We start from the raw sequence: 26,735 nt of genomic DNA on the forward strand, positions 1-26,735 counted from the left end.
CCTTCCTTTTCCAGCCAGCACGCTTGCACAGAAGTTACATTCTGCACACTGGGAACTGAGAGACTTCAAATCAGGAGGAGGTGGGGAGGGGGAGGGAAAGGGAAGCCTGGAACCCCCTGTGGAAGGCTAAGGCCCGGGTGGTAGAAGCAGTTTTTTTCCAAGTACCCTCAGCTTCAAGGCAAAAAGTGCTGCAGAAACCCCACTGCTGGGGTGGAAAGCTCTGGTTAAGTCAGACCCCAATTCCGAGTTTCCTGAAAGTTTGGATTTGCCTAAAGTTCTTGTGGGGTGAATCTTATAATCCTCGAGGACAGAAAACTATCCCCTCAAGAGGAAGAAGGTCCATTTGGAGGTGCTTCTTCCCTGGTATCAAAGGAGGCACCAGAAGCGAAGCAATGATTACAGTTGAGCCCTGGGGAGAAGGCAGAACTTGGAACAAAGTGCCAGAGAGCCCTCACAAGGTAAGGTGAGGCGAGGTGGAAAGCGGAGGACCAGAGGGCCAACTAGGAAATTCTGGCTTCTCCCTTGGCTCAGAGAACTCTGTCCAGCTGGAGCTGTCTCCTCGCTCCCTGGACAAGGCTGCAGCAGTGACCAACCGTCTCTGGCCAAAGCTGCTCAACCCGAGCGGGCACCTCCCACTCCCCCCGGGACTCCCGGAGCCAGGCCAAGAAGAGCAGACACCACGTCTGAACCTGGAACTAGACGGTCCCCCACCTGGGCAGCGTGCACAGTTTAGTCTCGGCTCCCTCCGTCCTCTCTGGCTCCTCGAGCCCCTTTCCCAGGACCTACCCCCACCCCCCACACCTTCACACAGGTCTCCCTCTGTGCTGGAACACACCGGCCCCTTTCCTGGCGATCAGCTCCAACCGATGTCTGCCCAGGCTCCAGAGGAGGCTCTTTCATTGCAAAGCTGGATGGGGGAAGGGTTGGGGGCTGTCGTTCTGAACTTCCAGGTGGGACCCCGGGGGCCAGGAACCTTGGGAAAGGGCCCCCAAACTTGGCACTGCTTGCCAGTCTCCAAGGTTTAGGACTCCAGATACCTTCCAGAGCTCCTCCTGCGCCCTACACTTCCACCACCCACTGCTCCCCAAGGTCCCAATGCGGTGACCCCCGCTTCCTCCCCCGCCGATCCTTTCTACCGCTTTCCCCTCCTCTCTCCCAAGTCTTTTCCGTCCCGATCTAGGGCTCTTGGCCTGAGGCTCTGCAAACACCCTCAGCTCCCGCCCCCCTCCCCTCCAATCCAGCCAGAACTCCGAGGGGAGGGGCCGGATGTCCCCCTTCTCGCTGGTGGTCGGAGGGGGCAGCGCCACAGCCCGGGTTGGGGAGGACAGGGGCCATCTCTGAGCCCCGCCCGATCAGGCCACTCGGAACACTAGGGGTGGGGGGCGGGAAGCCGGGCTAGCTGAGAGGGGAGTCCGGCCCAGGCAGGTGCGGGCTCTGGCTGGGCCTGGGCGGGCTCCGGGGGCGGGGTCTCAGGTTACAGCCCCGCGGGGGGCCCGGGGCGGCCCGCGGTTTGGGCCAGTTCACCAGCTTCAAGTGGGGCCGGGCGCATATAACCAGCGCCGCCGCGGGGACAAGACGCAGAGCGCTGCTGGGCTGCCGGGTCTCCTGCCTCCTCCTCCTGCTCCAAGGGCCTCCTGCATGAGGGCGCGGTAGAGACCCGGACCCACGCCGTGCTCCTGCCGCCTCGCCGCGCTCCGCTCGGGCCCGGCTCCGCCAGGCCCCGCGGTGAGCCATGATCCGCTTCGGGGCTCCCCAGACGCTGGTGCTGCTGACGCTACTCGTCGCCGCTGTCCTTCGGTGTCACGGCCAGGATGTCGGTAAGTCGCCCATCGTCCCTGCTTGCCACTCTTCTCTGCCGTCCCTCCGCACCCTCCTCCTCGGCCCTCTGCCGCTCTGGAGCCCGCGGCTCGGGGTCAGAACGGCTCTCGGGGTCATAGGACGCCGAGACTCGGGTGCAGGATGCGCAGGAGCGTAGTGAGCGGAGTTTTGCAAGGCGGCGACGCTGTCCAAACGTCCTCTGTGCGGGCCGCGGTCAGAGGCTTCTGCAGGTCCCTACGCTGCTAGGAATATTAAACGTGCACAGCGTCGGGTCGGAGAGGTTTGCGCACAGATTTAAGCGCGCTCTTTTCTACTAGCTTTGATGATTAAGCGCACAGACACACGACTCGCCTCTCTGAAGCTCTCGGAGTTCAGGAAAACAGGTCGTGACCCATCGATCTAGAAGTAGGAGAGAAAAAGCACGAGCAAAGGAGGGAGCACGCGCCAAGGGATAGACTTCGCAGTCGTGTCCAGCGGTCGGTGGCCGGGGCTTCAAAAGGGAGTCCGACAAAGGAGATGTTCTGAAAGTGAGGGCCTGAAATCCGAAGCCACAAAGAAAGACTTAGGAGGGGCACTCTGTGCCTCTGTCGGCTCCCTCCCGGTCCCGGCTGGGCCTGGAGCAAGGTGCGGCCCCCTTTCGCATCTCCGCTCCCCGGCGCCCACCCCGCCCCGCAAACTTCTCGTAGGGAAGGCCATCTGAAGGGCGATAACATTCCAACCAGACCGTGCTTTTCAAACGCCCCGGAAAATAGCGCCCCCTCCCCATGGTCTTCCCTCCCAAACCCCCGAAGAACTACAATGAATTACTTTTTCTAAGTTGCTGAAACTCTCTGAGCCAGGCTGCGGCTGTGTGTCTGTGTGTGTGTGTGTGTGTGTGCGCGCGCGCGCGCGTGCGCGCGTGCGTAAGTGTGTGTAGCAGGGGAGGGGGGCACAGTTGGTCAATTGCTATAACTGTTTCAAATGAATATAGTTAGAGATGGCAGTTTTGCAATCTGGTCCAAAGGCCATTCGGACCCCATCGGTCCATCGCCTCCTTTGGTTAAGTCCCACCGTCTGGGATTATATTTAGGACAAACGAAGCCTGGAAAGTATATTAGGTACAGAGATTTTTTTCCACGTGTTTGGGCACGTTTCCGACGGCCGGGATTCCAGCCTTCTCTTTGCATGTTACAGATTGTAAATCAATCGCAGGGAAAACTTTTTTTTTGGGGGGGGGGGGAGGGAGAATCAAAGTCCCTCTGCCGACGAGGCTCTAGGAGGTATCCTCTGCCACCAGGCTGTCTCCAGAGACGGTCTGGCAGGCTGCGGGCCAGGAGGACTTTCGGCTCATTAGAGCGGCTGATGGGGGCGGGAGCAAGACTGGAGCCCGTGGCGCAGCCCCAAAGAGATCCTGGCCGGGTGGTCGTGTGGTGCGCTAAATTGGCGGAGCAGGCCTGGGCACCTGTTGAAATATGCTGTGTCCATAAGTGGCTCCAGCTCAGACTGACTATATTTGTGTCTTAAAATTGAATGTACGCACTAACAAAGCCGTCTTCTTGACTGACCTCTGCTTTAGTGCGCAACGGAATTCGCTAAGTGACTTTAAAATAATTCCTAAATTCTCCATCTGGTATTTGGAGGCGCTCAGTTAAGTGGCAGGGCGCTCTCACCGCCGCCGCTTTCCCGGGAGGGAGTGAATTCCTGTTTCTTAGGCCTAGCTCTTCCAGTCGCTTCTCCTCCTCCCCAGGGGGAGTGCATCGGAGCGGCTGATTTTGCGCCCTGGCTCATCCCAGCTCCATAACCCCCTCCCCCGGGCCAGCGGACCCAAAAATGTGACGTAGGGAAAGGCTCAGTCTGCGTGGACTTCAGGAATGTCAGAAACCTGGAGCTCCGGCACGCTCCTCCTCCCCGTCTTTCCATGAGTTTGAGAAACTTATTGGCGGCGGCGTCTTTGACCCACATCTGCATTTCACAGCCTTTGCCTCCGAAAGTACCCCTCAGCCCGGGGAGAGACCTCAATCCTCCTTTGTGAGGCTTGTTTGCGTTGAGAGATTGGCAGCGATGGCTTCCAGATGGGGCTGAAACGCTGCCCGTATTTATTTAAACTGGTTCCTTGCGGAGACCTGTGAATCGGGCTCTGTGTGCACTCGAGAAAAGCCCCATTCATGAGCGGCGAGGTCCGGTGGGTTCCCCTGGATTCCCCGACCCCCTCTCCCACAATGCCCCCCTGTGCCCGCCTGCCGCCACCTCCCGGGCTCCGGCTCTGTGCAAAGCGGCGGCGGGGAGAAACAGTTCCCCGAAAGAGGTAACTTTTTAATTGGCCTGCTACAAAGAATCACTTATATGGGGCTGCGGTAATGAGCGGAACCCGATCGGGCGCGCGGGGATGCTATCGGCAGCCGTTTGGAACGGCAATTATGGTGGTGCTGGGCTCCTCTGTCCACACCTAGGGGATCCGGTTACGGTGCTGGCTCCTTTCTGGGGCAGTCATTTAATCCCACTTTTCACCCTCCCAGTGTCTCTGGCTGAGCCACGTCCAAAGCCGCGGCCACAAAGAGTCACACAACGGCTCTCACGCCCAGCGCCTCCTGGCCCCGCCCCTGCGCCCGCGCATCCCCGTCGCCTTGCCTAGCGAAATCCGATCCGCATTCGGGGTGCACACCCCTCTCTCAGCATTTCCCTCTTTCCGTCCTGGGTCCTCTTGGGTGAAGGTGGGCTCTTCCTTAATCCAGATGGGAGACCATTAACCTTCTACATATCCCCTGGGATCCCCTACCCCCGCTCCCCGCGATTGTCTTGCCTAAAGGCTGAGTGGATTTCTTCTAGTGTAAAAGGAAAAAAAAAAATGTGTATCTTTAGGTTTTCGGCATCTCCTTAAAGAGCAGGAGGCAGGCTCGTTTCTGTCTCCGCCCACCTGGTTTGTAGCTCTTTCCTATTATTCATCCCCTGCAGTTAGTTGCCATTGCTTTGGAGATTTTGATGAGAAAAACAGCGCTGGGCGCTCCCTAGCACGTGGTGCGGGCTCTTTAGCCCTTGGCGCTCTCCGGAGCGCTCTTGTCAGCATATGTTTTCTTTGCAGGGTGAATTCCAGACGGCAGGGCACTTGTGGAAGGGACGTATCCCTGCCAGTCTTGGTCTGCACTCTTGGTGGAGGCCAGGCCTGGACAGGCTAATCATAGCCCAGGCCCAGCATTCAAAGCCCCCTGCCCCACAAATTGGGGTGTCATCTTCAGATGGAGGCAGGGTCTCTCCAGGGAGGTCAGTAATGGGGGCTCTTTGGCCCTATTTGTCTCCCAAAGCATTTTATTAGCCTGCTTGGGTCCCAAATGTATTATTTGAATGGGCCTATCCTCTTCCCCAAACTGGCCCTGATCCTAATGCGGTTTAAAGAACCGGACAAGATTCTAATTCTACTAGCTCTTGCTTTCAGCTCCCCACCTCCACATCCACTGTTGGAACCTAGCTGTTTATAGATTCTAATTTTTGTAGGTATAATTTTCTTTATGCCTTCTGAATTTTAGCTATCAGTTGTATTTGGCAAGTCCCATAATTCCTAGAGGAAGGCAGAAAAAAAGAAGGCTTCTGTTCTTGTGCTGGGTGGGTGGGTGGGAGGGTCATATCTCCGTTTTCCCCTCTTCTCTATCTTCACTCTCATTCAGAGTCTCATCTTCTTCTGCTCCTACTCTAACTTGCTCCTGCTGTCCCCCACATCATGTCTCCCTCATGCTACACCTGTGAAGTGAGAACAGTACAGTACCTGCCCTCCCCTCACTGCTGGGTCAGGAGTTTCACTGGTGAATAGACAGCATAGTGCAAGGCACACAATAAATATTTGTTGAGTACATGGAAGAATAAATGATATCTTAGAAAAATAATCTTCAAGTTCTCTATATTTGGGTTGCCTGAGTCCACATTCTTCAGCATTTGAATGATGTCAAGTTGACTGCAACCTCTTTCTCTTTTTCTCTTCTGGCTCCCGCACCCTCCTCTCCTTCCCTTTGCTCTCTGCTTCCCCTGCTCCACCCTTGGTGCAGAGAAGGCTGGCAGCTGTGTGCAGGACGGGCGGAGGTATAATGATAAGGATGTGTGGAAGCCCGAGCCCTGCCGGATCTGTGTCTGTGACACTGGGACTGTCCTCTGCGACGACATAATCTGTGAAGACATGAAAGACTGCCTCAGCCCTGAAACCCCCTTCGGAGAGTGCTGCCCCATCTGCTCAACTGACCTCGCCACTGCCAGTGGTCGTAATTTATTTATTTCCTGTTCCACATAAATAAATTACTTGCAGGTGCAGAAAATGCCCTCTCATGGATACTGGTCATCTCTGCAAGCAGAGGGGCTGGTTATCCATGGGACCCCAGCAGCTGAGGCTGAAAGGAAAGGCCACTTCTAGCTTGCAGGTTAAAACCAAGAGAGCCCGAGACACTAGAAGGGTCCTTCCTCACCTAACACCTCCAAAATATATGCTTCTTAAAGTGTCCTCTCTGGAATCAGCCCTGCAAATTACTAGAGCCGCAGTGGATTGAATGCTCCATCTGGCCAAACCACAGATTCATTCCTCCTCTATGACCCACACCTTGTCTTCTTAGAAGACCTTCAAATATATGTTCTTCAGGGAGAAGAAACCCTCTCCTGGCTACTGGGAGACAGTGGGCAGGCTCTCTCTTTGAGATAGAGAACATTGGTGGCAGTTTGCTTTTGTTTTTACCTTTTTTGGAGTTGACTGCCAGTTAAGAAGCACATTAATAAGAGAAGGAGCTGGGCTCTGGGACTCCCAGAGCTGAAGGATGTAGATGGTGTTGGGACTGAGCTCCTTGTGCCTGCACTCTGGTGGGCAGTTACAAACTCTCAGCTAGAACCAGTGCTGGTGGATGATGTGTGCAGGTGACCTCCCCAGCACTCAAACACTTGCCCTGTCTCTCTAGGGGGTGGGGGTGGGGGTGGGGTGGAGGGTCTAGGCCTCATGGGTGGCCCTCACTGCTCCCTTTCTGCTTAAGCAGATAAAAAGTTGAAAGGGAAGGGAGAAGTTGCCTTTCCTTATCACTTCATCAACACAGGGAAGCTGCTTGGGGGAGCTGCTTTTATGGTCCAGATTCCCAGGTCATTTCTGAGGGGGGTCTCTGTGAGTGAAGTGTTGGTTGCCTTTGCTGTTGATGCTACAAAGGGCAAAGGGTTACTGATTCGGGGTGGCACTGACTGCAATGCCCTATATAACTCTTGTGCCTGCTGTTTTTTTTTTTTTTCTTCTTGTGCTTGCTTCAAGGAGACTCAGCTTGAATGTAAGGCATTTTTAACTACCTAACTTTCTCTGGGAGGGCTTGGGGGCTGCGGGAAGGCCTTCCTACCCTGTAGGGGAAAGAAGAGACTGAACCTAACACCAGCTTCTGGTGCTTTCCTTTCTGGTGGCTGATTAGAATTCGAGCTCCTCTTACTGCCCCTGCTCCATTCTTTTGCATGCTGACTGCTTTTTGAATAACAAAGTTTGGGTCATCTCTGTTCCTCACGGGACTGGGACTGCAGCGACCCTAGAACCCCAGTAACCCGAAGACCCCAACAGAGGGTTCAGTGGAGTAACTGAAAGCCGCCTCCTTCCTTGGTTGTGCCCTTTTTCTTTGACCCCTTAAAGAGCATTTGAGTGACAAGAACATGTACTGCTCCATCTCATAAATCTTACATTTTTCTTTTCCATTTTTTTTCACTTGCAGGGCAACCAGGACCAAAGGTGAGGGTTTTTTCTTTTTTGCTTTTCTTTTGCTTTTCTAGTTCCTTCTTCACAAGCAATGCTATGCTCATTCAGGCTGTCATTTTTTAGATGAGGTCTCTTTCAGAGGGCGCCTTGATGCAGGGGCTGCTGGGAAGGATTTCACGCTTAGGGCTGGTGGGCTTGCTTAACTCAATCCTGTGAATGTGTCATCATGTTTCAGGGACAGAAAGGAGAACCTGGAGACATCAAGGATGTAAGTAAAAATTATTCTCCCACCATGTTGCTTATACGGCTCTGAGTCATTTCCTTGTGGTCCCCTCTAACTTGCCATCCTGTGGGCCTCTCTCTCACAGATTGTAGGACCCAAAGGACCCCCTGGGCCTCAGGTAAGAAAGAGAGAAAGCCTTTCCTCCACCCCTCCTTTGAGTTACGGATCTGTAGGCTCCTGGCCTTGCTGTCATATCAACATTTCTTCACCTTCAGGGACCTGCAGGTGAACAAGGACCCAGAGGTGATCGTGGTGACAAAGGTGAAAAAGTGAGTAGAGAAACAACACTGCCCGACCCTTGTGGACTTCTCCAGTCCTCTAAGGCCCGCTGCGTGCCTGGCCACCACCTCAAGGGCAGCCCGTGGACCAGTGGTCCATGCATAAACACTGCTGCACATTGGTGCCTTTTTCTCTTTCTGCCAAGGGTGCCCCTGGACCTCGTGGCAGAGATGGAGAACCTGGGACCCCTGGAAATCCTGGCCCCCCTGGCCCTCCCGGCCCCCCTGGGCCCCCCGGCCTTGGTGGAGTAAGTATCCTTATATCCCCTTTCTTCAGACTGTCCTTCCAGAAATGTGGCTTCTAAATTGCTACTCACACTTACCTGGCTGGCTCCCAGGGCTGCCAGCAGTGTGTACACAGCCTGTCCATGGGCTTCTCCCCTAGACCTATAATTTAGTGGAATCACATATTAGGCATGAGACTATGGCACTAAGAGTTGACTTTTTTCTCTCATTGGGTTTCTGCAAAGAGAGTCTTCAGTTACCTGGCTCCCTGGCGTCTGTACTGTGTGGTAGATTCTTGGGAGAGGGCATTGGGGTTAGGGGAGAGGATGACTAGGTGCTTGTAATTCCCTGGAAGAAGAGTGACTACTGTCCTTGGAAGACATTTATTCTTGGCTCTTGCCAAGTATATTCCAAACAACTATTCATTCTCATGAAAGAGCCCCACTGAGTGAAGGTGTGTGGCTAAAGTCGTTTTTGGAATCAAACCAATCAACAAATTATATTATTGCCCAGTTTTGGCAGGTTTGCCATTTTGATGTTTTCTATGTTTTAAATTTTTAAATTTTAAACTCACAGATGCCTACTTGCTAAAATATTTCAAGACTGTCAATTTTAATTTTTTGCTGGGCATTAAAGCTCCGAGGGAAAAACCCACTTTTAAAAGTGAAGCTTTAGTTGCGGTCCTCAATATATGTTTAAGAATGTATTTACTGTTTTAGAATTTAAAAAAAAAGTAATTTTATAAAATGAATGCAAGTAACTGGTACTCTTCCAAATAACACTTTATCTTCCAGGAAAATGATTATGCCACTGTCAGCCAATGACACATTTTCAAAATGATTTTCTAGGAATCATTGGCGATACTGGTCAATCTCCAACAAGTAGAGTTTGTCTAAATAGAGTTTTTCTATCCAGATATAGCTTACCCTGCCAAATGGGAAAAACCTAGAGACTCTCAAGCTCCTAATGTTGTCGGGTTTCTTTGCAGAACTTTGCTGCCCAGATGGCTGGAGGATTTGATGAGAAGGCCGGTGGCGCCCAGATGGGAGTAATGCAAGGACCAATGGTAGGAAAAGACAACCAGCTCTTTGCAGCCAAAATAGCAGGAGGTGGCCTTTAGCAGAGCCAGAGACTCTGGCAACCTCACTTCACAGATAACTGCTTAGAGCAGCTCTTCTCTGTCAGTTATGTAACCCTCCTATTTAGTTATCCCAAAGCATTTGGTTTTTAATGCGATGGATGCCAGTTTTAATGATGCGCTGGAGTGACTAAGAAGAATGAGGATGGAGAGATGCATATAGGCCGATCTGTTAGAAGGCCAGTTGCTATTGCTCTTGGAATGAGAACTGAAGAATGCAGACAGCAGCCACTGTTCTCCAGCATCCACAAGACTTCTAGCAGGAAATCTCAGCCCTGTAGCTCTGACTTGGCACATGCTAAATGAAACTCAGACTTTAGTAAACATGGCTGCTGTCCAGGAGAAAGCAAGGCCAGCTCCTCTGTCCAAATGGTGCCTATAAATAAAAATAGATTGTTGTGTGGGGAGTGGGAAATGAGAGGGAGCAGCCACTGTAGGCCCCCTGCCCACAGAATAGCTCCTTGTCCTTTGTCTGGGCTGCTTGCGGGGAGGAGGTGGCACGCTGGAGGCTGCTGCTGGAGCATTTCCTGTAAATCCTCATTCGCTGTTCTAACGCAGGGCCCCATGGGACCGCGAGGACCTCCAGGCCCTGCTGGTGCTCCCGTGAGTACTGAGTCTTTTCTTCTTAGCGACAGTATAGATGGTTTCAAGCTGCGTGTCAGTTTGTGGGGGTCAACCTTGTTTCCTCACTTTACCTTTTAGGGGCCTCAAGGATTTCAAGGCAACCCTGGTGAACCAGGGGAACCTGGCGTCTCCGTGAGTACCAGTGCGGGCCCTGCCTTCCTCCTGGGGAGACTCCAAGACGTACCACTCAGATTCCAGTCCTGCCACCCGCACCCCCCTCCCTGTTCCCATCTGCCCTGTGCTTTTCTGCAGTGGAGGGGCCCAGTGGAGATCCAGATGTCACTTCCTAGCTGTGGGGGAACTCTGACAGAGAACCAAATGCACCAAGGACCACTAAGAACTCTGTCATGACCGTCCCTTTTCTGGGCCACTGCTGCCTCCCACTATGACCTGCTCAGGACCTTTGCTCTCTCTCAGCACAAAGTGGGGTTTTCCCATTTTTCTTCCTTAGAAGGGAACTAGCTTCCAAAATCCCAAAGCTCTGTCCACTGATTTAGTGCCTTCCCCCTCCAACCATCTCTTAAACTCTCTTATTTTGTTTGTAGGGTCCCATGGGTCCCCGTGGTCCTCCTGGGCCCCCTGGAAAACCTGGTGATGATGTGAGTATACCTGAGTAGTCACACAAGTGGCTGCCTCTGTGAAAAGGCCTGGACAGCGTGTGTGCCGGGGTGGAGACTGGCTTAGCCCCGGGGCAGGCATCGTAAAGGGCAAGACTGGTCAGTCAGAGACTCGAACTCTGTCTACTGTCTAATTCCCACTTGCAACTTAGCTTGCAAGTGCCCTGGGGACTGCCGTGGATACATTGAGAAGGGAAATAATTAAAACATCATTACCTTCAGGAAGGGAAATTGAGAAATGAGAGAAGGGAGAGGGAGGGAGAACACCAGGGGAAAAGGTGCAGAGAAGAAAAAACAAAAGACAGGAATGTTCAACAACCCGGCATTATCTTAATTGTAAATGAGTTAGGAAAAGCTCAGCCTGAGTCGGGATGTCTGCAAGGGATGCAAACGAAGAGACAAGAGTTGGCACTTGAGCTGTTCTATGAATCACATTAGACAAAGTCTCCTGAGGTTAGGGAGCACGAGCCCAGTCAGCAGAGACCAGGAGAGCAGAGAGAGAGCCCACCAGGGGAAGTGGAGGCTGGTGGGGACGCGGTGCTTGCCTACCCAACGGGCAGCTGTCCCAAAGAATACTTCGTGACCCAGGAAAGATATTCAGGGAAGTCTAGAATGTGAAGGAGGTGAGTCAGCTGGAGAACAAAGGTATGGAGGGCAGAGAGAAGAGATGCTGTTTGGAGTATGCCAACTATGCTAATGTGTCTTCCGAGGAAACTGAGGTACATGTCTCCCTACAGGGTGAAGCTGGAAAGCCTGGAAAATCTGGCGAAAGAGGCCCTCCCGGCCCTCAGGTAAAGCCCACCTTTCCCAGCTTCGAACATCCTTCCTTGCAGTCAAAGCAGTGGCTTCATGCCCAGCTCATCCAGTTCAGTTTGCTCACTTCTAAAATGAAATTCCAACAGTCCCCACATGTATCGCGCCTTCTGGCTGCTGGTCTTATTTATGATCCTAATGCAGGCTGGTGGGGGAGGCTGGGCAGTTGTTGTTTCTACTCCCTTTGCACAAGATGGGCGAAGCACAGTGAGGGGGAGTCTGGGATTTACTGAAAGAGCTGTCCTAGCCCTGCCCCTCCTCCCTGACAGCCTGAGGGAGCTGGCTCCGAGGGCCGACTAGCAGCTCTGGGTAGCTTTTACCTGGTTCTGCTGTGTGTCCTGACATCTTCTCTTGGGATTGCAGGGTGCTCGGGGCTTCCCAGGAACCCCAGGCCTTCCTGGTGTCAAAGGTCACAGAGTAAGTATCTTGGGTGAGGGTGTTAGAAAGAAGGGACTGCCTGGGAGGAAAGAAAAGCATTTGGGGGCATGTGTATTTCTTCCTATCCAGGTTCCCCAGAAGTGTGATTGAATGTTTTCTATTGTCCTCTAGGGTTACCCAGGCCTGGATGGTGCTAAGGGCGAAGCTGGTGCTCCAGGTGTGAAGGTAAGGACCAGGAAGCACAAGGGAGGGACGGGGAGATGGAGGGAGATGATAGGGAGCCTTTCTTCTTAGTCAAGGAGATGCCATTGAGCTTAGTGGAGCCAGGACATCAGAACAGCTTCGGTTGGGAACACCCAGTCCTATCTCCTGATGGACCAAGAGAGCTTGAGAGGTCATTCCACACAGAACTGATGTTTGGGGGTGTCAGTGACAGCTGAGATGACCAGAGCTTTCAGTCTCTTCCTTGGGACTTTTCTGGGGCTGGCAGAAGGGTCCCAGTCATTGACCCTGTGCATCTTTTTTCCAGGGTGAGAGTGGTTCCCCTGGTGAGAATGGTTCTCCAGGCCCAATGGTGAGTATGAGCATCACCCCTGGAGGGCTTCCAGATACCCTTCCGGCACCTCCTGCAGCCCAGCAGATGGCTCCTCCCTGAACACCAGTGCTTCCTTTATGCAAAGTCGTTACTCAGTTTTGTATACTGATCCGATTATGAGCAAAAAGCAAAGTGTATTAAATAGATGATTCGTTCAAGGTTTCACCAACATTTCCTCGAAATAGCCTTAATACACTTTAAGTGTGCTCGAATTTTTAAAAATTCTGTTTATTCTCAACACGTCGGGGAGCTCATCTGTTACGAGAGGCGAGTGAGCCTGTAACCAGGCCCCCACTCGGTAACAATGGGAGGATCCGTGTGTCCGGCCTGGGCAGAAAGGCCTCTGCTGTGCCACGAGGAGTCCTGCATGAATCAAGAGGGCACCCGCACCTTTGCCTCCCGGGCGCACGCACGTTTCCTCCCGTCGGGTGTCTGGGAAGGGCCCACAGGTAGGAGTGATGGCGCAGAGTGTTGTTAAGTCAACTCACGCTCTTGCCGTCCTGGTGTGTATTCCAGGGTCCCCGCGGTCTGCCTGGTGAGAGAGGACGGACTGGCCCTGCTGGTGCCGCAGTGAGTAACTGACAAGGCCAAAGGCCACCATTTGCCCAGCACCTTAGAGTTTGCAAGGCAGTTTCACATGGAACTCTCACAACAACGCTGTGAGGTGTAGAGAGTACCGTCATCCCACAGGGCTCGCTCTGAGTGTGCCCTCGCAAATTCCCGTGCTGGGTCTGTTCAGTCAAAGGAGCGGGTAGGTTGTGTGGGCGGGGCGGGCAGTTGGTGGCGAGGGCAGGACTCTCTCTTAACCAGTCTGGATTATTCAGGTAACCCCCACAACAGTGCACACTCGTTCCTCAGTCAACCCAGTGTGAATTAATGGACAGACTTACATTGGCTGTAGTATGGTGCTACTTTCTATTCTTTTGGTTGCTCAGAAGAAGCCCTGTAAAATATAACAGTCCAGCATCATCTTCCAGGGCCTTTATACATGACGCTGCTGCTGCTTGTGGTGTTATGGTATAATATCAGCAGCCACTGTTTCATGGGCACTTCCTATGCATAATGCCTTATGTGCTTTGTCTCATCTAATCTTCCCTCAGATCCTATGAGATAGATTTTGCTATGCTCCCCATTTCAGAGAAGAAGAAATGGAGGCAGAGAATGGTTAAATAGCTTAAGAGGAATAACGCTTGGCAGGCTCAGACTTTGGTGGCATCTTGTTAATGTGGGATTTACAGCCGATGGAGGGTGCAGGTGCTTAGCTCTGATCCCTTAGCAATAGAGAGCCCTTGCAGGCGCTTTGTCAGGCGAGTGATGCGAGGAAAGCCATATGTGAGAAGGATTATTCTGTTGATTTTATACCCCAACCACCCAACCAGTGAGGCCCCTCCTCACTTTTGCAGGGCTGGCCAGAGTAAATCAGTTTCACTCGCTCATGCTCCTTTACAGATATTGTATCTGTTTGGCAGAAATTTTCCTCAAAAGCAGATCAGTGAAGTAACAAGAAGCCTCTACCCGCATTTGTCAGCCAGAGCTGCTGAAGTACCTTGTCTCAGGGTCACTTTGTATGAGGGGATTAGAGAGCACTGGGCCTGCCAAAAAACACTACTCTTTCTTCAGATTAACAGGACCTGGCTTGTGGCTTTTTGGCCCGGCCTAGAGCCACGGTGGCTGCCCCTGTGAGGGGCAAAGACAAGCTGCATCCCCTGCCCTGTTCGCCCTCCTTCCTGGGCACAATGGCCCTGCTTTGTGATCTGCCTTGCTGGTTCCTGTCCCCATGGTAGTCAAGCTGGCAAGGCATGCGTAGGATTTGGCATAGAAGGTTGACAATGTAACAGTTCCAAGTATGGGCCTGATGTCCAGGCTGGACCAGGGACTGGGCTGGGTTGGCTTCTGCCCACTGCAGTCACGTGCCCCCTCCCCCTGCCGCCACTTTGGGCCCGGCTCTGTCCTCCCCCCAGGCTTGTTGCAGGGAGAGCCTCTGATGCCACCCCAGCTCTGGCCTCTCGAAGCAGCAGCACAGCTCTTTTTTGCTCGCATCTGGCCTCGGCCTCTCCTCTGGCCAAGCCCTGGAGGGAGGGTGCTCCAGAGCTCCTAGAAGCAGCTGGGCCAGCCCAGAGGGGATCTGGCCAATGCGAAGGCTTTATGTTCCCTGACATTTTTTCGTTAAATCTTCTCTTGCTTTTTTTTCTGTTTAATGCCAACCTGGAGAGTGTCAGTTGGGAGAAATGGACCATAGCCAGGAAGAAGATTTGAGTCTTATTTAAAACATGAGCTCCCCCTAAAGCATCCTTCCTCAGCTTCCAAGGAGAGGCAAAGGCAGGCAGGCAGGGCTCAGCTGGGGATAGGTCGCCTTCTGGGCTGCTCCGGTCTTCTGCCAAGGACCAGGTGCCGGCCCCAGCCTAGCCTAGCCTAATGGTTCCCAGAGTTGGGGTAGAAGTTCCCTGGGCCTTGAGAGTGAAACTGAGGGGTTCTAACCACAAAGTTGGAGAAAAAACTCTCAGAGTGCAAGTTCTACAGAGAAAGAGCCAGCAGCCTTTCAGTGTAAAGGAGTCTCAGGAGTATGAGCTCAGATGTGGTCCATGGGTTGTGCTGAGTGCCCTGTCCCCATCACAGGGCATCGTTTTGGCTTGGTGGCAGACATCCTGTGAGCATCTTTGTTTTCCTTAGGAGCAGGTTGTCAGGGAGGGGCCAGAGTACAGAGGCAGTTTGGAGTTTACCAAGAGGAGGCCTTAACCAAGCCTTCACCAAGGAAGCTAACCAAGCCTTGGAGGCCTTAACCAAGGCCTGAAGTGCTTCCTGCCATGAGCAGGCGGGAGGCAGCACCTCAGGATGCTGCTTGTTTATTTCATTTTCCTTCCGCCCAGTTCTCTGAGTCTTTAATTGATTACTTGGCCTTGGAGTTGGAGATATTTGAGGCCTACAGAAAATTAAGATATGATGGAATAGCTGGGTAATTACTCAAGCTTTATTTAAGCTGAGACCAAACCCTCTGCTGGCCCCTGAACACCCATTTATGCAGCCACCATGGAGTTGCTGTGGGCTGCTCCCTCCCACATTGTGTCCCATAACTCACACCTCACCAGCCTCACGCTCAGCCCTGGAAGACTGGGCACAGTTTCCTGTATGGATGGGCTGTGGGTAAGGAGGGACTGGACATATGGGCATTTTCCACAATGGCTGCTTCCTTCTGCTTGCTCACAGGGTGCCCGAGGCAACGATGGTCAGCCCGGCCCTGCAGGACCTCCGGTAAGTCTGTTTCCTTCCCGGCAGGTTTATTCTCGAGGCCCAGTGGAATCTGCTGTGTTTGCTCAGTGTAAGCGTAGCAGTCAGTGCTCGGACCTCTACTGGAAAGGAGGAAGAATGATTTTTTCAATATACTTTAGCTTGTTAATAAGCTTTGAAGCAGTGGTTCAATTTTCAGAGGTTCGATGTTTCAATTTTACCTTCTGGCAGGTTTTTATTTATTTTTATTTTTTAATTTTAGGAGGGATAGGTAGAGAGAGAGGTGGAAAACTCATCTGCTTCTCACCATGTATATAGTCAGAATGTTGCTTTACAGGCCTGGGGACACTGGCAAAAGGGACAATTTTCATCCAGGGACTTAAGCCACAAAAGATGTACAGGCAAATCAGTACGAAGGTGGGATGGAATGTGAGGTATGGGGATGGTTTACTCTGGGGTCTGCAGAGAATCTGCCCAGGAATGGCATTTACCTCTGTACCCTCTTTCTTCCTTCAGGGTCCTGTGGGTCCTGCCGGTGGTCCTGGCTTCCCTGGGGCTCCTGGTGCCAAGGTGCGTGCCCTGGTGGTCGAGTCAGGCACCCCTTTCCTCCATAACCTGAGCTGATTGCCCCCCTGGACTATGCCCCTTCCCTTCTGAGGAGTGTCTTCCACCCCTTCCCACCGTTGCTCTCCTTGGAGCAGCGGAAAAGAGCCAGACATTTTGCAGAGTCACCAGCTAGGAGGGAAAGTGAGATGGAATGATAACGAGCTACAGGTACTGTAGTTACAGCTTCAGAGAGGGGAAAGGCCGAGAAAGATGGGAGACACCGGAGACCTGGGAGGGAGCAGAAAGATCAGGAATGGAAGGGAAGAAGGCAAAGCTCGGCAGACTCTGGGCCCGGAAGAGAGTTGGAGGGAAATGGGCAGGGGGGCGTGGAGAAGGCTCCGTGCTTCCCTCTCCTCTCCTTCATCTGCGGGGCTTGGCTCTTCCAAGCTCTGTTAATTGAGTTCTTCTGAGGATTAATGAGGCCAGTGGGAGGCCAGCCAGTGCAGGGAAAGACCCGTGTGGCCCAGGAGGGATTCCAGTGCACACATCCCTGGGAATTCTCTCCTGTCACCACCCGGAGATGAATAAGGAGCCTCCGTGTGGTCACTGGCATCAGGTTGCTTTTCCCCTCCTGGGTGTTGCCATGGTAACCAGACAGTGTCTGAGGCCCTGGGAGCCAGTGAAGGAGACCCATTGTGAAGAGGGACAGCGGAAGGTGAGGGGGCCTGACCTTTAGAAAATAATAATTACAAGAGAGAAGCAAGAATGTTCCGAGAAGAAACCTGAGCAGGCTCTGCCTTCCCTCCAGGTCAGCAGTCCTCCCCAGAGACTGCCGTCCAGAGCCCAGATATCAGCCCGTTGTAATTTTCAGAGTAAAATGAAAGTAAAAGCAGAGGCCATTTTGAAGGGAGGGGGTAGGGGGCTGCCAGAAGGCCAGGGGGATTGGACTTCAGTCGGAGCAGGGAAAAGTAGAGTGGGGCACTTGTCCCAGCTTACGATCGCCCTGGCTTTCCGGCTCACGTCACACGGGCCTGGCCCAGAGCCTGGGGCGGCAGTGTTCACGCATCCGTCAGCTACCAGCAGAGCGATGCCCTGAGCTGAGGTATCCGAGGGCCTCCACTTCCTCAACACAGGGGACAAATAGGTGAAGACGGGGAGATAAGGATGCTTGCCCCCTTCGGCTATCTGTCTATCACCCCCTGATACCAGGATGGCAGGGCACCCCAGCACGGGCTTTCTGATGGGTGCTGATGGGACTGAAGACACGTTGCCCATCACTACAGCGTGTAACTGCACTTGCTCACGGTCGTTCACAGTATTGAGGGGAGGTGGAGGGTAGAGAGGCAGTGGGGGGCAGTCATCAGGTTGGCGAGCTTGGTCAGGCCGCCCCTGTGGAAACACGTGTGCTCATCTGCGGGGTGGGTGTACGCTCATGACTCAGCTTTCTGGTACGTGCAGACAGCCGGCCCTCGAGAGGTCTGTGTCCCCGTCTTTTCTTCATTCCCTCCCTGTCTCTTCCAGGGTGAAGCTGGTCCCACTGGTGCTCGTGGTCCTGAAGGCGCTCAAGGTCCTCGTGGTGAACCTGGCACTCCTGGGTCCCCTGGGCCTGCTGGTGCCTCTGTAAGTGCAGCTTTTCTTTGGCCTGAAGGGCCTGGGGTCTGTGGCCCTGGCGCTCTTGACTCTGTGCTTAGATGTGAAGGAAAACTTCATTCTGACCCAGTGCTTGCCCCCCCATCTCTACAGACAAGTCTTCCTCTGTCCCCTTCTGCCCCTTGAAGCATCCAGTGGGATGATGCCTGGAATGGGCAGGGCCCAGCCCCCTGACCTGTGCCCTGGAAGGGCTGGGAGGGCTGGGGTTTATTCTTTGCTGCTTATTTTATAATGACACTGTCTCCTTTTTCAGGGTAACCCTGGAACAGATGGAATTCCTGGAGCCAAAGGATCTGCTGTGAGTGTTGCCTTTGGACTTGGCTCGTCCAGGTGGGGTCAGTCCTTCCGCACTCCCTCTGCTGATGCCCCTCTCTTCCGCTCATGCTGACAGGGCGCTCCTGGCATTGCTGGTGCTCCTGGCTTTCCTGGGCCCCGTGGTCCGCCTGGCCCCCAAGGTGCAACTGGTCCTCTGGGCCCGAAAGGTCAGACGGTAAGAACCTGGAGTGAACTCAAGTCCCGGTGACACCCTGGGGTCAAAACTCCACCCCTCCTTTACACGCTCACACTGGTGTCTTTTGGTGGGCACCTTTAGGGTTTCTGGAAGTGGGACGGGGTCCTAGGAGAGAACCCAGTATGAGAACCTTATTCTCTCTTTTGTCAAGGGTGAGCCCGGTATTGCTGGCTTCAAAGGTGAACAAGGCCCGAAGGGAGAACCTGTGAGTATTTGTCTACCAGCCCTTGTCTTTCCATGCTGCAGTCATCCCTCAGGCATCCCCCCAGCCCACTGCCCATGTCTTCTGGAGCTGTAGCCCTCACCTGAGACCTCTGAGGTTACGCTTGGAGAAGGGGATGTAACGGGGTAGAGAAGATGCAGCTTCAGCTCTCATCTTTGGCTTGATCAGTTTGAACAGTTCGAACTTTACACCCTCTGTCTTTCTGCTGGGCCACTTCTTCCACCATTAACATGTCATGGCCTCCCTACCTCAGGTCCCCAGCCCTGGAACAATGGCCAGGGCTGCATCCTCCACGTGCAGGCCAGAGCTTGCCCAGGTCCAGGCAGAGACTCACCCTGTTTCTCTTTTGTGTTGGTTCTTAGGGCCCTGCAGGCCCCCAAGGAGCCCCTGGTCCTGCTGGTGAAGAAGGCAAAAGAGGTGCCCGCGGAGAGCCTGGTGGTGCTGGGCCCATCGGTCCCCCTGGAGAAAGAGTAAGTGGGATAAGAGTTCCTACCTCCATTGGTGTGTGACCTCAAGATGGAAGTCAAGTCCTGTGGCTCTGCATCCCTGCCTAGTCCTGTGTCCTTTGGATATCATATTCTCCTTTTCTATACTCACCACCATGGGGATAGGTCTCCCTTTTCTTTATTTGTGACCCCACCCCCAGGATGACATGAAACAGTGTGAGCTTCTTTCCAGAAAGGTGGAGACAGGCCCAAGAGGTTAATCTCTCAGAATCTTGCAAGCCGTGGCTACTGCTCTACAGAAACCGTGGTTGATGGGTTGGAGGAGGGACCCCCTGGAGCCTGGTTAGGTTCCTTGCAGCCACAGTTGAGTCAGGGGCCATTTTAACTCATTGCTTCTCCTCTCCACTTCTTAGGGTGCTCCTGGCAACCGTGGTTTCCCAGGTCAAGATGGTCTGGCAGGTCCCAAGGTGAGGTGGGGAAGAGGGGCTGGAGTCCCTTCCTACATCCCTGGTCTAATGGCCTCTCGCTGACTCCCTGCTTTCTCTGGTACAGGGAGCCCCTGGCGAGCGAGGGCCCAGTGGCCTTGCTGGCCCCAAGGGAGCCAACGGTGACCCAGGCCGTCCCGGAGAGCCTGGCCTTCCTGGAGCCCGGGTAAGTACGGAGCTGCTTTTGTCCTTGGCCTCTAAGCAGGCCCGTCGTGTCTTTTTCCACCTGTTTCTTGCAACCCTCCGCTGCCAGGGTTGGGAAGTCCTGGGACCTGCTCTGACACTCCTCTTCCTCTCTCTCCTGAACAAAGGGTCTCACTGGCCGCCCTGGTGATGCTGGTCCTCAAGGCAAAGTCGGTCCTTCTGTAAGTTCATCATCTGGATTTTTGGGAGGGCTTTGGGGGTATCCTTGGGGAGGCAGGTAGGAAGAGGGGCAGGAATTTGGGTGGGGGCATCCTGTGAATTTTGAGAGCTGAGGAGGGGGCAGATGGTAGGTACTGGGGTCAGATATGGACAGTGCAGTAGCTGTGAGCTCTGAAAATGTCACCCCCTTGTGCATTTGGGCCTCTTCACAGGAAAACAAAACCTAGTATGCACTCTCAGGGGCAAAACTTCTGGGCTCAGCAGTGCCTTGTCACCGATGGGGTCCCTGTGTGTGGTATGGGCTGCTGGTCACAATCTTGGTCAATCCCACCTGCTGTGTCTAGCCAATGCCTAACTCTGTGCCTGCCGCATAGTAGGCACTTTGTAGCTGTTGGATGGACAAATGTGATCAGAGTGTCTGTTCTGAGAATGGTGTCTTCTCTTTCAGGGAGCCCCTGGTGAAGACGGTCGCCCTGGACCTCCAGGTCCTCAGGGGGCTCGTGGGCAGCCTGGTGTCATGGGCTTCCCTGGCCCCAAAGGTGCCAATGTAAGTAACGACCTGCCCTTCCATTTCCTTCCACGTGGTGCTACCTACCTCCCTGCCCCGTGGGGGAGAAGGCTGGCTTCTGAAGAGAGTTAACCAAAGGGTAGTGATGAGTGGGGTCCCTGGTGCCACAGGCAGCTCAGGCCTCCGTGTCCTGCAGGAGTGCATGCGATTGGGGAAAACCAGGGCTCCTTAGAGCTTTGGGACCTCTCAACCAGGACATTGTTCCATGGGGCAGCACCCTCAGTTCATACCTCTGAGCGTAAGAGAAGATGCTGATACTCAGCTTTAGCCTTCGCTGTCTGTCAGACCCCACGCCCCAGTCTCCCCAGCCTGCTCTACTCCCCACTCCCACCAAACCCTTGACCTCATGGCCCTGCACTCTCTCCCCCAGGGCGAACCTGGCAAAGCTGGTGAGAAAGGACTTCCTGGCGCTCCTGGTCTGAGAGTAAGTACCCCACTGCCTGCCTTGGCGTTGGCTGGACACCCACAAGGGAGAGGCATTTCTGTGGGATGCTTCCTGGGGAGCCCCGGTAGCAGCATGGCTTTCTGTGGCAGAGCCCAACTGCTCCGGGACCTTTGGGAGTCCACACAGGGGCACTTTTGGTTGCCGTGAGTCAGCAGCCCAGGGAGACAGGGAGGACCCCTGTGCTGAGAAAGACTGAGGGAGAAGGAGGGGCCTGGGAAGGAAGGGGAGGGAAGGGGTGCACCTGGAGTTCAGGCCGGGGATCGTGAAGGTGCGGAAGCTCTGGGCCACAGAGTGCACCTCCACGGTCCTGGGGTTCCGCAGAACTGAAGAAGAGCATGCCACCACATCACTCTTCTCCCTCTTCTCTAGGGTCTTCCCGGCAAAGATGGTGAGGCAGGCGCCGCAGGCCCCCCTGGACCCGCTGTAAGTACCTGCCCGGCCTCTCCAGGTGTCCCTGTGGCAGGGCCTCGGGTAGGGTGGAGGCAGGCGGCCCTGTGGCAGGGGCTTGGTAGGTGAAGGCGGGTGGGCCTCAGTAATGGAGCTGGGCCAATCCAGGACACCAGACCCACCCTGAGCCGAGGCGGGGTGTCTCATTCTGAGGAAGCAGTGTGGGACCCCCTCCCCCCGCCCCCTGCCCCCGGTCGTCATTGATAGGAGGACAGTGAGGCACACAGGCACACACACCTTGCTTGGGCAGTGCAGGAAGGTGTCTATCCTGCCCTCCTGTGGCCGCCCCCCAGGGGCTCTGGAATGCTGGCTTGGCTCACCTTTGCTTCCTCTGCAGGGACCTGCTGGTGAACGAGGCGAACAGGGTGCTCCTGGGCCATCTGGGTTCCAGGTAGGCAGCTGAACCAGGCTTTCTCTGGAGCCCTTTTCTGCGTCCAGGGCTCAGTGGGGCAGCGGCAGGCACTGTGGGTAGAGGGTCCACCTCCCTCGAGGGGGACCAGGGGAATGAGGCTTCCTTGCACCCCTGGTCTCCACCCTGTGCTGGCCTCCCTGGAAGGTGGGAGGCAGCAAACTTACTCCTTTACTAATGCTTGTCACTTTGGCTTCTAGGGACTTCCTGGCCCTCCCGGTCCCCCAGGTGAAGGTGGAAAACCAGGTGACCAGGTGAGTGTGAGGTTCTTTGAATCTGCAGCCTATCTAGATGGAAAGCTGTCTTCTGACACCCAGGAGCCAAGGGCTGGAGGGCATGAGGAGCCCCGTGAGGCCCGGGATGTCTGGGAACACATCCCAGCTCCCCAAGATAACAAGGGAAGGAATGCTCAGCCAGGCTCTGACATAAAAACCTTCATCTCTCACACATTCTTGTTTTCCAGGGCGTTCCCGGTGAAGCTGGAGCCCCCGGCCTCGTGGGTCCCAGAGTGAGTGTCCTGTTGGCCATTCCTGGTGGTCCCTTGAGCCTGCTCTCTCCCTGTGCAGTTCTGCCAGCGCCTTCCAGTAGCTCAGCCACCCTGGGTCTTGGGCCCCCACCCCGCTCCCTACCTCCCTGCTTCTCCTCGGGCCTCTACCTCATCTCTCTGGCCTAATCGCTCCTTGGTGTCTCTGCCACAGGGAGAACGAGGTTTCCCAGGTGAACGCGGCTCTCCCGGTGCCCAGGGCCTCCAGGGTGCCCGTGGCCTCCCCGGCACCCCCGGCACTGATGGTCCCAAAGTAAGTGAGGCTGATCCTGCTGGCAGGGGTCTTCTGGGCTGGCCTAGGAGGCCTGCGGAGGAGGATGAGGAAGGGGAGGAGGGAGGAGTGGAAAATGAGACAGAAGAGGGTCTGGGCATAGGAGGAAGTGAAAGAAGGGGGGGGGCTGGGCACTGGGGTCCCAGGGGTGGTGCTGCCCACTACAGACTCCCTTTCTCCCCTCACACCCCAGGGTGCATCTGGCCCAGCTGGCCCCCCTGGGGCTCAGGGCCCTCCAGGTCTGCAGGGGATGCCCGGTGAGAGGGGAGCAGCTGGTATCGCTGGGCCGAAGGGAGACAGAGTGAGTACCAGCCTGATGTGCCTCCCCCAAAGCCCTGCTTCTCTGCCCTGCCCCCACACTCACTCCTTCTCCCATAGTCCCTGGGGGCAAGGGGCCCGACTACCCCTCCTGAGGAACTTGGAGATTCCCCTCCAAAGTCTCTATTTGCCTTTTAGTGACATCGTCCTTCCACCCTTCCCTCCATCTCACTCCTTGTCACTCACCCTGAGACCACAGTAAACCCTCTTGGCTGGGGCCTGAGCTCTGCCTGGAGCCGCCTTCAGAGTGATACCGAGCTGGCAAAGAGGGTCTCGGAGTGCCCCCCTGAGGTGGCCCATTCTCTCTGTTCCACAGGGTGATGTTGGTGAGAAAGGCCCCGAGGGAGCCCCTGGGAAGGACGGTGGACGAGTAAGTGAATGGCTCCAGGCTCCTTGGGGACTGGGTGGGGACAGGTGCAGTGGACCTCATGGGTCCTCAGCTCTGCACTCAGGGAAGAGAGGGGTCATGTGTGAGTGCAGTTCTTGGTCCTATCTCAACTATCTGGGCTAGGCAGCCACAGGGACTTCCCTGTCAAAACTGGGGGCCACAGGGTGAGTTCTGGGGGTCATGGAGGGTACACCAAGGTCCACTGGGTGTGGGGCCCCCAGAGTCCCTGCTGGGCTCCAAGTCCCTGACTGACTCTCCCCGCCTCCCTCACCACCCCACTTCTCTCTTCCCAGGGTCTGACTGGTCCCATTGGACCCCCTGGCCCAGCCGGTGCCAATGGTGAGAAGGTGAGTCCTGGCTCCCTTCTCTTCCTCTGCCTCACCTCCCCCTTCTCACATACTGCCCAAGACTGTTAACATCTCACTCATCAACTGTCACCCTCCTGCCCACCAGTGGCTGCAAGGGGTGAAGGGTGGGGTCTTCTTAGAAGCGAAGTCATTGGCTGTGTGCCCTGGGGGTCAAAGCGCATTCAGCAAAGGCCCTGAGGATGGTGCAGCTGTAGGCTGAAGCAACAAGGAGGAAGGCTGTGGGTTGGGGAGACGCAGAGCCCCTGTCCATCGTTGGGGCTTGCTGGATGCACTTTGTTCTCAAAGGGCTCCACTTTGACCCCCACGCCCTTCCCCACCTTAGGGAGAAGTTGGCCCTCCTGGTCCTGCAGGAACAGCTGGTGCTCGTGGTGCCCCGGTGAGTATCTGCCCCTGAGCTTGGCTCTGTCCCTAGGCCCCTGGGAGTGAGGGAGCCAGCTCTGCCTCTCAGCCTGGCCTTGCAGGGCTTGGCACTGGCTTCCTCCCTGCCATTTGGGTCTGGGGGTGGGAGGAGAGAGGAGAAAGGAAGAGAGAAGGCATGCTGCCCTCGTGATGTGGACATGGTGGAGGGAGGGCCTTTGGGTCACCAGATCCTCCGACCAGGAGGCTTTTTGGACCTGGGGTTCTTTGTTTAGGATTGGGCTTCCTAAAGCTGCTTTCAGATGCCTTCTCTCTGGGAGTTACTGCGCAGGGGGCTGGGCTGGGCCAGAAGGGGCTCTGGGCTTGTAGGAGGGAACAGAGCAGGCAGGCAGCAGGGCCTTACCCCGCCTGGCCCCCCTCCTCTCACAGGGTGAACGTGGAGAGACTGGACCCCCTGGACCTGCTGGATTCGCTGGTCCTCCCGTGAGTGCCTCTGTCCACCCTCCCTCCCACTCCTCCCCTCAGGCTAGCTCCACATCCCACACCCAAGGGCACCTTGCGGCCTGTGGGGGGCGGAGGGCCAGAATTCAAAGAGGAGAGAAATGGCCTCTTCCCTCCTCTCCTTTTATATCTTCACACTGATGTAACACTTTTATCTTAGACCCAACTTCAGGCCCAGGGTGGACACGCACATGCACACACACTCACTCAGAGTCTCCGGCCTTTTGGGAAGAACCACAAGTATTTGGCATGCCCCTCACTCACTTGCTTCCTCCTTCCTGGGTCAGGGTGCTGATGGCCAGCCAGGGGCCAAGGGCGAGCAAGGAGAGGCCGGCCAGAAGGGTGATGCTGGCGCCCCAGGTCCTCAGGGCCCCTCTGGAGCTCCTGGACCTCAGGTGGGTAGTGCCGAGCTCCCCTAGGAGCTGTTCCCACAGGGCAGGGGCCACTGGGTGCAGGGTGAGGGGCGGACCAGCAGAGAATGGTTGGGAGGCCTGGGCTACACCCTACCTGAGTTCAGGACCCTCGACCCAGTGGACTATAGAGCCTACTACTCTGCTGCCACAGGGAGGAGAGGCTGCCGGGGGAGGAGTCTGTACTTTGGGGGATAAAGTCTCGAGTAGCCAAATTGGTTTTCCACTGTCTTGGGTGTGGGGTGTGTGGTAGGGGTGCTCTGGGAAGGACAGAGTCAGGCTGCGTCTCCCTGAGGAGTCATAGTCCCAGACAGAGCAGCCGGTCTCCTGAGGGTGAGAGGGAGACCTCGCGACTGGCTCTGTGGACGCCTGATGGGCTTCTCCTCCCTGAGCTCTCCTAGAACAGAAGTCTCCTGGTGGCTGGGATGGCAGGTCCACATGCGACTACTTCTTCAGGCTGGGATTTTTGTGCCGAGAAAGCTGCATCTTTGAAAAACCAGCCCTCAGGAGTCCATTGTTGGGGCTCAGACAACGCCCCTCTGGGGCGACTGGACCTCACTGTCTCTCTCCCTCCTTCCTTCCCAGGGTCCCACTGGCGTGACTGGTCCTAAAGGAGCCAGAGGTGCTCAAGGTCCCCCGGTGAGTGAGGCCCCGTCCCCACTCTCACCCAGGGGGGGAGAAGGGCTGTGGGTGCCGCAGCTTCTTTCGTCCCCCCTTCCCCCACCCCCCATGAAAAAGGCGTGGCCCCAGAGGCTCCACTGCGGTGTTCTGGGATTCACCAACTTCCTTCCTCATCCTGCTCTCGCCCCCAACCTGAGCCCAGCCTGAGAGAAGAAACCCGTCTGCTGATGTATAGTGATCTTGGGAGGCCCTGTCCCAGGAGCTAAGTGCCTGGCTGAGTGCTCCCTGCAGGAGTCAGAGACAGAGAAGCTACGGCTGCCCCATCCTGTGGCCAGACCCCAAAGGCCCTTTTTCCCTCTCTGGCTCCCCTCGCCCTTTTCCACACTGGCCTCTGAGACCCCACCACGTTAGATTCTTGGACCTCCTGAGGGCCTGAGGGATTCAGGGCCTCTCCTCTCCTCACACAGGGAGCCACCGGATTCCCTGGAGCTGCTGGCCGTGTTGGACCCCCAGGCTCCAATGTAAGTGCTGCTGCTGCCTGGTTCCTTGCTCGGCCATGGGAGGCGCAGGCAGGGGCTGCAGTCTGGCCCAGTCCCCCTGACAAAGCCCTGGAGAGCCCAGGCTCATGTTTTTGTGCCCACCCATTCCCACACCTGGGAGAAGAAGCTAATCAGCTACAGGACGCATTCCCCTTGTAGACAGCTGGGAGCAGGGGGACTCCCAATCTTCCCGGCTGGGGCTCAAACCCTCAGACTTTTGGCTCAGTTGGCAGGATGGGGCTGGCATGATTGCCTTCATCACAGACACACATTTCTTGAGCACAATTTGTGCACTGGTCCCTGTATAAGTCATACGTCTTGCCCTTAGGGAGTTGGCAGTGGAGGGAGGAGAGATGAGGAAAAGTCACCGAGCTCGTGGACGACACTAAGTGCAGGGGAGCGGTGCACAGGCTTAGGGGGCAGAGAAGCAGGGTTTGAGCTGTGTTTTGAGGAACCGAGGGTGGGCTAAGGTGGGGGAATTGAAGCTGACGGGGAGGTCGGAGGGAGGGTCTCTAAGTAGATCAGAAAAAGCAAAGCGTGCAGGGGCCAGAGAAGTCAGGGCTGGCTGCCCAGACCAGTAAAGTAGGAGAGAAGATCAAAGAGGGAGGGAAACTGGCGGAGGGTGCAGCTGCCGTTTCCCAGAGGGGAAAGTGCTGTCCCTGG

At 55.3% G+C, this 26,735-nt stretch overlaps 1 protein-coding gene across 2 annotated transcripts in view; it reads left to right on the forward strand.

Annotated features, from left to right (window-relative positions):
- Positions 1-1,567: 1,567 nt before the first annotated feature.
- Positions 1,568-26,735, forward strand: part of COL2A1 (collagen type II alpha 1 chain) — a 31,082-nt gene continuing 5,914 nt past the window's right edge. The window contains exons 1-41 of one of the 2 annotated variants that reach the window (XM_016124520.2): positions 1,568-1,817; positions 5,832-6,038; positions 7,503-7,519; positions 7,722-7,754; positions 7,855-7,887; positions 7,985-8,038; positions 8,194-8,295; positions 9,261-9,338; positions 9,969-10,013; positions 10,113-10,166; positions 10,580-10,633; positions 11,389-11,442; positions 11,828-11,881; positions 12,014-12,067; positions 12,372-12,416; positions 12,954-13,007; positions 15,642-15,686; positions 16,179-16,232; positions 17,730-17,828; positions 18,112-18,156; positions 18,250-18,348; positions 18,521-18,574; positions 18,955-19,062; positions 19,452-19,505; positions 19,591-19,689; positions 19,835-19,888; positions 20,335-20,433; positions 20,825-20,878; positions 21,269-21,322; positions 21,684-21,737; positions 21,956-22,009; positions 22,219-22,263; positions 22,454-22,552; positions 22,764-22,871; positions 23,205-23,258; positions 23,570-23,623; positions 23,967-24,020; positions 24,431-24,484; positions 24,790-24,897; positions 25,498-25,551; positions 26,001-26,054. In XM_016124520.2, the coding sequence (XP_015980006.2) occupies positions 1,733-1,817; positions 5,832-6,038; positions 7,503-7,519; positions 7,722-7,754; positions 7,855-7,887; positions 7,985-8,038; positions 8,194-8,295; positions 9,261-9,338; positions 9,969-10,013; positions 10,113-10,166; positions 10,580-10,633; positions 11,389-11,442; positions 11,828-11,881; positions 12,014-12,067; positions 12,372-12,416; positions 12,954-13,007; positions 15,642-15,686; positions 16,179-16,232; positions 17,730-17,828; positions 18,112-18,156; positions 18,250-18,348; positions 18,521-18,574; positions 18,955-19,062; positions 19,452-19,505; positions 19,591-19,689; positions 19,835-19,888; positions 20,335-20,433; positions 20,825-20,878; positions 21,269-21,322; positions 21,684-21,737; positions 21,956-22,009; positions 22,219-22,263; positions 22,454-22,552; positions 22,764-22,871; positions 23,205-23,258; positions 23,570-23,623; positions 23,967-24,020; positions 24,431-24,484; positions 24,790-24,897; positions 25,498-25,551; positions 26,001-26,054 (2,733 nt within the window). In that variant the 5' untranslated portion in view covers positions 1,568-1,732. The remainder of the gene's footprint in view (positions 1,818-5,831; positions 6,039-7,502; positions 7,520-7,721; positions 7,755-7,854; positions 7,888-7,984; positions 8,039-8,193; positions 8,296-9,260; positions 9,339-9,968; positions 10,014-10,112; positions 10,167-10,579; positions 10,634-11,388; positions 11,443-11,827; positions 11,882-12,013; positions 12,068-12,371; positions 12,417-12,953; positions 13,008-15,641; positions 15,687-16,178; positions 16,233-17,729; positions 17,829-18,111; positions 18,157-18,249; positions 18,349-18,520; positions 18,575-18,954; positions 19,063-19,451; positions 19,506-19,590; positions 19,690-19,834; positions 19,889-20,334; positions 20,434-20,824; positions 20,879-21,268; positions 21,323-21,683; positions 21,738-21,955; positions 22,010-22,218; positions 22,264-22,453; positions 22,553-22,763; positions 22,872-23,204; positions 23,259-23,569; positions 23,624-23,966; positions 24,021-24,430; positions 24,485-24,789; positions 24,898-25,497; positions 25,552-26,000; positions 26,055-26,735) is intronic. The other variant, XM_036237403.1, reaches the window with a different exon arrangement.

This window comes from Rousettus aegyptiacus, unplaced genomic scaffold, assembly GCF_014176215.1.
Source record: "Rousettus aegyptiacus isolate mRouAeg1 unplaced genomic scaffold, mRouAeg1.p scaffold_m13_p_2, whole genome shotgun sequence".
In the NCBI taxonomy this organism is placed as follows: Eukaryota; Metazoa; Chordata; class Mammalia; order Chiroptera; family Pteropodidae; genus Rousettus; species Rousettus aegyptiacus.